At 43.1% G+C, this 8,342-nt stretch overlaps 2 protein-coding genes across 7 annotated transcripts in view; one reads left to right on the forward strand and one right to left on the reverse strand.

Annotated features, from left to right (window-relative positions):
- The window catches only part of tcaim (T cell activation inhibitor, mitochondrial), a 34,587-nt gene extending 31,049 nt beyond the window's left edge, over positions 1 to 3,538 (forward strand). For 2 of the 3 annotated variants that reach the window (XM_015058774.1, XM_015058775.1), the window contains exon 10: positions 3,112 to 3,538. In XM_015058774.1, coding sequence (XP_014914260.1) covers positions 3,112 to 3,337 — 226 coding nt within the window. In that variant the 3' untranslated portion in view covers positions 3,338 to 3,538. The remainder of the gene's footprint in view (positions 1 to 3,111) is intronic. The other variant, XM_015058776.1, reaches the window with a different exon arrangement.
- A 1,749-nt stretch (positions 3,539 to 5,287) lies between these two features.
- Positions 5,288 to 8,342, reverse strand: part of cnot10 (CCR4-NOT transcription complex, subunit 10) — a 20,125-nt gene continuing 17,070 nt past the window's right edge. For 2 of the 4 annotated variants that reach the window (XM_015058770.1, XM_015058772.1), the window contains exons 15-19: positions 7,812 to 7,942; positions 7,701 to 7,733; positions 7,484 to 7,611; positions 6,317 to 6,392; positions 5,445 to 5,587 (exon numbers count right to left, since the gene is read on the reverse strand). In XM_015058770.1, coding sequence (XP_014914256.1) covers positions 5,445 to 5,587; positions 6,317 to 6,392; positions 7,484 to 7,611; positions 7,701 to 7,733; positions 7,812 to 7,942 — 511 coding nt within the window. Of the gene's footprint in view, positions 5,588 to 6,316; positions 6,393 to 7,483; positions 7,612 to 7,700; positions 7,734 to 7,811; positions 7,943 to 8,342 lie in introns of all 4 variants that reach the window. The other 2 variants (XM_015058773.1, XM_015058771.1) reach the window with 2 other exon arrangements.

The raw sequence follows: 8,342 nt of genomic DNA on the forward strand, positions 1-8,342 counted from the left end.
TCTCTTCCTACCTTGTTTTTCTTTCTGTTGATGACACTGAATAAAAAAGGCTCAACTCCGGTCTCTCCACTGACCCTCCCTTCCTCATTTCCTTAGTGTAATGTCCAGCTCACACTACACGAGTTGTTGGCTGACTGTCAGCCCATTTTCAAAACCTGAGAGACCACACATTAGCTGACAGAAATCCTAGATATAACGGTTCGATCGGGTTCGATCGTGCTGTGTGGTGTCCAGCCACATGGGCACAAAATAATGGCTACAAGTCCAGTTAACTAATTTTAAAACCAGGCATTAATGCTTTACTAGAATCTACCTGTGATGCATGTGGCTAGAGTCAGCATAAAGTCCTGACTGAATGAAAATCATTGTAACCCGTTTATGTCACGTTAACGAAGAACAGCTGAAAACCTACCGGGTTCATCAACTGCGGTAGCAATTTGGCTCCAACTCCTCCCCTTGTCATTTCTATATTCTTTGCACGAAATGTTGAATAAATATTAATGTTGTTTCCACATATCATCTCCGATCTCCGTTGGACTTCAGGTTGCGCGGTGTCAGCTGTTTGGGATTTCCCTCCGTAATTTCCCCTCAGAAAGCGTGGAGGAGAATCTGCGCTTTCTGATTGGCTACCTGTCACATTCAACAGGCTGCGTTAAGCTCCCAGTCGGGGAAAACCCCTGATTTAGATCGGATCGACCGTAACCCACCGTACAGTCGCAGAGGGGCGAGGGAAGCGGTATGGATGAACGAAAAAAAAAAAAAAAAAAAACCAACAACGATGAACACTGTATGCGCTGGAGTTTTACCTTAGAATGACAAACTTTCTGTTATTCCTATGTCAATTTGACATAGTAGGGGCGTCTGCACTTATCTGTGTCCTATGTCACTGTTTTCAGCAGTTAAAACGGTATAAGACACTGTTAACACGTAACCTGTTTTTCCGAGCTGCCTTTAAACAACATCAGCGCTACGACGCTCGCGCTGGGTTTACACCTGTGTGGCAGCGACGGAGACCTGCTGCTGCTGCACTCAGGGGTGTGTTGGAATCATGGCAGCTAACCAGCAAAAATGCAAAGAACTTTTCACAGTTTTTCCTCCAAACTAAGACTGAGTTGAGTAAAGCTGTTGGATGCAGCAGTGACGTGCGGTGAGATTCGTAGCTGGTGAGGCATTGACTTAATCATAATCAGATTTACAAATCTAGACCCCATGCAAGTTATTGTTTACATAAGAAAATTTTGCGCATGCGGACAATGCTGGAGGTCAAAAAGGCTATGGATGGATTACATGCCATCCATAGCCACGCTGCCGCCGTAGAATAATTCCGTTAACGCAATCAAACTTGGACGTAGATATCATTAATTTCGTGCTGTGCTCCACAGCAAAGGGAAAAATCGTTAAAGAACAACTCAAAACCACGTCTCTCTTGCTGTATCAGCGCGGCTACAAGCACACTCGTTGCCATAGCAACTGACAATAACGCCACAAAAAATAAACACTCATATTTCCCACACAAAGAGCAGAACATTCAGTCTGTTGCAGTAGTATGGTTTTAGGCTTAATGATTACTTTGGGATTATTGATTAGTGATTGCTGTGGTAAGAGGAGAAAACTATAAATATATCGCTGCACTTGACTTTACTGCATGGCTAGCTGCTAGCTCGCTGTTACTGTCTCTTACTCTGCAATTGTGGAGTCATAATGTCTGGGATCATGAGCGCCCCCTGGCTTGAGGCAAAACAACTGTCTGCGTCACCTCGAATCTGTTCTGCACGCTACAGCTCGCTGCTACATCACCGACTTCGCTTCCGAGCATGGAATGGGAAACTGCAAACATTTAGCGATTTTGAAGAAAAAATCATCAGAATTGGTTAAGTTAAATGAAAAATAGGTACTTTGTAGTACAAACCACAGCGTGAAAATAGCAATATAAATTATTTTATCATTATATATTATTTTTCCACGATGACAGGTGGCTCCCCTGACCGCACGTCACTGGGATGCAGGTAATGTTAGCTAAATGATGACTAGCTAATATCAACACAGCACCTTAAGCGTAACAAGTAGCCTCTAGGCTACTGACAATGTTGTCTATGTTCAGCTACTTCAATTCATTTTGCCCCCAAAATAAGTCGATCACCCCCCACTCCCCCCACCACTCACACACATCATTCAACCAGGTAGCCTCTCCATTTTGGAAACCACAGGGGGGGCCCAGGAGAAAAAGTTTGGGAACCACTGCACTACAGGATGGTCGGTTACGAAATCACCAGCGACAATCTTGGAACGCCCAACGTTGTACGATTGTCATAAGGGGAAAATGGGGGCAAAAAATCCTGTAGTGTGAACTACTGCATTAGGTAGTCGGATGTGCCCAGATTCTCTATTTAAGTCTAGTGATTGCTGAAGGGCACATACAGACTTCATAATCTGCACTCTTTTGGTTGAATGCAGTATTTATTAGTTTTTATTCAAGTACGTTTTTTTGTTAATGGAGACTGAGAATCCATTTTGTTTTTGGTTTTGTTTTAGTTCATCAGTTCCAGTGTTATGTGTTCTTTTGAAAATAAAGTGCATCTATCCATGGCAGGAAATGGCATGCATTATTACATCATTTCCATTAAATCAGTGTCAAAAGGTCTTGAAACAATATCGTTTATCGCAATAATTTTTTGGACAATTAATTGCTTAGCAAAATTTGTTATCGTGACAGGCCTATTTCTGACTGACTGCATAATGTGTTGACACAAAAACTTCTACAAGTCACTCCAAGCAGTGGAGTGGCCCACTTCCCTTTTTACATTAGTGGTTTGTTCTATCCACACAGCCCCTTAGCTGCTGGCTTGTCTGCAACCTGCTTCTGAATTGAATNATTTCTTGCGCGGCCCGGTACCAATTGGTCCACGGACCGGTACCGGTCTGTGGCCCGGGGATTGGGGACCACTGCACCAGACCACAGATCTGAAGAAAGGAAGCAGCCTTCACATGAGGCAGCCCCTCAATCTGGACTCATCAGGTTTCTGAGCCCACCTTAAACCCCTGTGCTTGAAGAGCACACACCTGTTTATCAATTTTGTCATTGATTCATCTTCTTCTGTGTATTTTGTAAAGGTTGCAGGTGGAAGAGGAGGCAGTGGTGCAGCTCTGTGTCCAGAGGCTGTCTCTGAGGGGCCTCTCCAAGGAGCCCAGCTTGAGCTCCAGTCACATGATTCTCTGCTGCAGGAGGTTCATAGAGCAGCACCCCCCACTGCTGCAGGGGCTCCACGTCTGTGTCTCCCACTTTTACTCTGTCATGCAGGACGGTGACCTATGTGTCCCCTGGGACTGGAAGAGCTGAGGCAATCCTTCAGAATTTATATATATACAGTCGTGTTTTGTGGCTACTGTGGATTCACCTCCGAGAAATGTTTTGCATTCACAATCTATAAATAAGAGATAAATGTAAAACTAGAAAACACAGCAAACAGAAACTGTATGTTTAAGTTAAGAATGTAGAAAACAATAAAACACCATTGTTCTATCGCATGAACAAACCCTGTTCCAAGTGTAAACCAGCAGGACTCATCCTTCAAGAATATACACATCTCTTCATATGATGCTTCAGTTCCTAAAATAGAATGGTGAGGAGGAACACTACTTCTGATATGATAAAATAAGTGACTCAGGTATGCTAATAATTGCTGATTTGAATATAACTAAAACAGTGCTGCAGGTTTTCTGTCTAGTGGTATGCTAGAAAATAAGATTAGCTATTAAAATTGAAGTTTAGATTGAAGCTAAGGTAAAGAGGCAGCTGGAGAGACTGAACCTGAACAACGTTGCAAGTCCAGATGGTATCAACCCCAGAGTGTTAAAGGCCTGAAGCTTCAGAGCAGCTCTGTAGGATTCTGCAGGATCTCTTCAACCTTAGCCTGACCCAAGTCAAGGTTCTGTTGTTGTGGAAGACATCCTGCTTTGTTCTGGTACCAAAGAAAACTCACAACTCAGTCATGAAGAACTATAGACCTGTTGCCATGACAACCCACATCATGAAGGTAATAAAGATAATCTTGTTGGCCCACCTGACAAGCAGATATCAAGACCCCTTGTGCAGTTTGGTTATTGCCATGGAGATGTAGTTGATGGTGCAATCATACACAACAAACCCACTGTCATCTGGTCAAAGCAGGCAGCACTGTGAGGATCACGTTCTTTGATTTCTCCAGTGTATTTAACACGATTCAGCCTGATCTGCTCTGTGAGAAACTCCAGAAGACACAGACGGAGTCCTCAACAGTCACCTGGATCTATGACTACCTCACAAACAGACCACAGTTTGTGAGACTGAAGGACTGTGTGTCTAACCAGGTGGTCAGCAACACCACAGGGCCCTGTACTCTCACCGTTCCTTTTCACTCTACACTTCAGACTTCCAGCACAACTCTGACTTCTGTCATCTGCAGAAATACTCAGATGACTCTGCAGTTGTTGGTTGAATCAGAGATGGACAAGAGGCCGAGTACGGAGATCTGGTGAACCAGGGACATAAAAAGGCTCAACAACCTGATAAAGAAGGCTGGTTCTGTTCTGGTTCTGTTCTGGGGACGACTGTGGAACCTCTGGAGATGATGAGGCAAAGAAGGATTCTTCATGAGGTCAAGAAAGTTATGAACAACCCAGACAATCCTCTTCATGAGACTGTCTTGGGAAAACAGTGTCTTCAGTCAGAGGCTTCTTCAGATTCACTGTAATACAGACCTCTACAGGAGATCTTTCCTGCAAACAGCCACCGCCATCTACAATAGCTCTGAAGAATTGAATTACAATACTAAACCTTTCATACATAGTGGTCACTACAATGGACAGCTATCTAAAAGCCATTTTCTTATGTTTCCTGTGGATTTTTATGTTGTAAATGCACACAGACAACTGGACACTAGTGCATCATACACCACCTACTGTTCATCCACTGGAAGTGCAAGAAATATTTTGTTAAATCCAATATGGCAGATAGACAAAAGGGCATACTAACCAACCCAGTCCCTCCTTCTACTGTAGAAAACTCTTGCAGCTGAAAAAAACAAACATATTTTGACATTTCCAAATAACTTTGTATTTGGAGAAAATAATTGATCGCTTAGAAAAAAAATCCTAGAAAATTTTTGTCCCCACCTTATTTTCATGCCTTAAGAAAATCCTGACAAAAGATTATAATTCATGCAAGAAAGGGTCAATTTCCTTTTGGGATCAATGGAGTGTTTCTGAATTTGAATATTCAGCTAAATGACTAGTCGAAGTCCACCACACATACAGTAAATACATTTATTGTCTCTTCATTTCAGCACAAACTCCTCAGTCACATTGAAGCTTAACCCCAGCTGGACAGGTCCTCCACTCCCTGAAGCTTCAAAAAGATTACAGCTGGCTGATGGGTGACTCCAGGCAGCTGAAGCGACTGCAGAGGTTTATTTCCGTTGAACTTGTGTGAAGGATGAGGGCAGCTGGAGGGGCTGGGAAGGTTTCTTGCGAGGGTCTGGCGAGGACCTGTGAAGGGTTGAGGGTAGCAGCTGGTTCCTCTTGATGATCTGTAGAGCCAGCTGAGTGTTTCCTAAGGAGACATAACAAAAGCTCAGCGATCATTGGAAACCCAGATCAAAACTGGATTAAAATGTCCAGCTGAAAAAAGACTGGAACAGATTCTGGCCACAGTGGAGAAAACGATGCCTAATGAACATAAGAAAAACGGAACAATGGCAACACATGTATAATACTGAAGAAAACAAGTATTGAAATCAGTTCTTAGTTACATCAACTCATTTTCAACAGGATCTTCAAACAGTTGCCTCTGAACACAAGCTCCACACACGAAGCAAAGAAAGAAAAAATCATGATCTGCTTTGCCCACTTCACTGAGGAAGTGTCTGGATACCTGAAATTTGCATGACACAAATTTGTTTAGCTGTCAGATGACCTCATAGTAGATGACAAACTGTTGAAACGTTGAAGTGTGGCAAAGATTGAAGCAAGATTCAAATCTCCAGACATTACTGCAACTGACTGGTAGTGTGTGCAGCTTGGCAATCATTGAGCTGATAAAAATCACAAGCATTTATGGTCTTCATTTGGTCAATGTGATCTACTGAGATGTTGACCTGCTGCTCAACAGACCAAAACCTTTTCTAGCTGCACAGAACAAACAGTAATGAACAAAAAACTAAGTAGAAACACTGAGAATAAATTGTAAAGAAGCAAATAACAGCAATAAGCTGCTGTATATTTTAAAAACTTTGAAAAGGTTTAATCTTCAACAGATTGAGACGCTTTAAGAAAGGCAAACCGTTTTGTAGCTCCAGGTAGACGCCCAGCAGGATGGCTTCAGGCGGAATCTCTTTGGAGTTCATCATGGTTGCAGCCTGATGGAGACAAACACAAATGTATCAAAATGGAGAAATGTATCAATAAGTTAAGATTTGCTGCCTAGTAACTAAAACTTCAGCAAAAGGCTCAATTTGCTCACTTAAGGCATCACAGTATATATGACAGTTATACACAACACCATGAAGTGGTTATGTTTAACTTTAGCTATGTTTAGTCTGGGATGCCAGAATGTACTTATGGACGGTTCTCCATCGATCAACAAATTTCAAAACTTGATTATCCTAATTTTAATTTATATCCAATTTTGAGAAACAGAAAATTGGATGTATTTTTGCAAGTAACAAACTAGAAGTGTTTAGGGATTAGTATAGCTTTGGCTAGGACAGCACAACATTTGAAAAAGCCGATACTGTGATATGAATGCAATATGAAAAAACACAATTTTCAACAGATGACTTGAATAACACCTCAAGTCAATGCTGCCTCCAGCCAGCTTGTGATGCATGTTATCCTGTTAGAGCTGCAAATATTAGAAAATCTGGCAGTGGAGAAATAATTAGTAAATATTGTGCTGATGATATGAAATGTTTTTCTGTCCTGTCCATCTCATCCATGCTTCCATCAGTCTGTGACCGTTATGGATGCGATGCTGCAGGTCACACTCTATACTAAAGGCAGCGTCCCACCACAGGGCAGCTAGCCCCCAGACCTCAGGAGGGGGTCCCTTCATTCTGAGTGGAGACCACCCACTGCCCACATTCCTGCAGGTTTCCTACTCTAGATGATGGCCAGAGAGTGGGAGTTTGGAAGGACCACCAGTCTCCCTTCATTCACTCAAATGTGGTGTTGTGTTTTTTAAATCCATTTTTATTCTCTGACCTTAACTGAATGGAGAATAGGCAGGAAATGGGGAGGAGAGAAAAGGGGCAGGCGTGCAGCACGCCACCCCGCAAGAAAACCACCCAGGAAATGAAGAACAGGAACAATCTGAAGACAACAAGGCCAAGCCTGCTGCTGTACTGCGGTCTTCACTCCCTTCTGATGTTTGTGTTGCAGTGTTAGTTTGCGAGGCACACAGTGAAAGGACCTCCAGCAATATTAGGCAATGACATGTGGAGGTGGGTACCTGATGCAGGCATTTGCGGGCCTTGTCATACTCGCTCCTCAGGCAGTAGGCGCTGCCCAGGTTGAAGAGCATCATGGCCTGGGCTGCTGCCACACTGCTGGGGTAAAACAGCGGCGTCTTCTTAGCTGCTGCACACACAGGGAGCCACGTCACTCTACGTTCAGTAATTCATTTCATTAGTTGGACGACAGGACCAAACACTAGGATGACAACTTACATGGCTCTATGGGCTCATCTCCTTTCTCATGTCCTGCAGATAAAATATGAAGCGATTATTAAGAAAAGAAAGTGTTTGGCGTAGTTTACTGAAGTGTGAGAGTCCACACACCCTGGTCCTGCTCGCTGCTAAGCATGCCCAGTGACACGTCGCTGATGTTCTCTGGGTTCAGGTGAGTGATTGCATCAGATATTCTGTCCAATGAGATGAGAGCTTCAGCAGCATACAGGTGACCCAGAAACCTGAAGGAGGAAGAGACACAGCAGCACATCACATAGATCAGCATTTCTCAACTGTGACTCTTAAGTCACACTGACCTGCCTGTTTCAGATGTTCCTCTGCTTCAACACACCCCATTCAGATAATTGCAATTTGGTAAAACCCTATTAATCAGCCATCAGTAGAAATCATGGGTGCTGAAGCAGGGGAATGCCTAGAACCTGCAGGGCAGTGTGCCTTGAGGACCAGGGTTGAAAAACACTAAGATATCTTTAGACAGCCGTTCAATTGCTTGTTAGCAAAAACAGCAAATCAGACAATCCCAATCATCCTGTATGACACTCAACACTAAACCAAGCAAGAGAGGCTTTCTTTGCAGATGTCATAAACAAAAACATTAACAATGCTCGAGCTTTATTTGCT

The sequence above is a fragment of the Poecilia latipinna genome, unplaced genomic scaffold (genome assembly GCF_001443285.1).
Source record: "Poecilia latipinna isolate Pla-1442-1.1 unplaced genomic scaffold, P_latipinna-1.0 Scaffold1571, whole genome shotgun sequence".
NCBI classification, from domain to species: domain Eukaryota; kingdom Metazoa; phylum Chordata; class Actinopteri; order Cyprinodontiformes; family Poeciliidae; genus Poecilia; species Poecilia latipinna.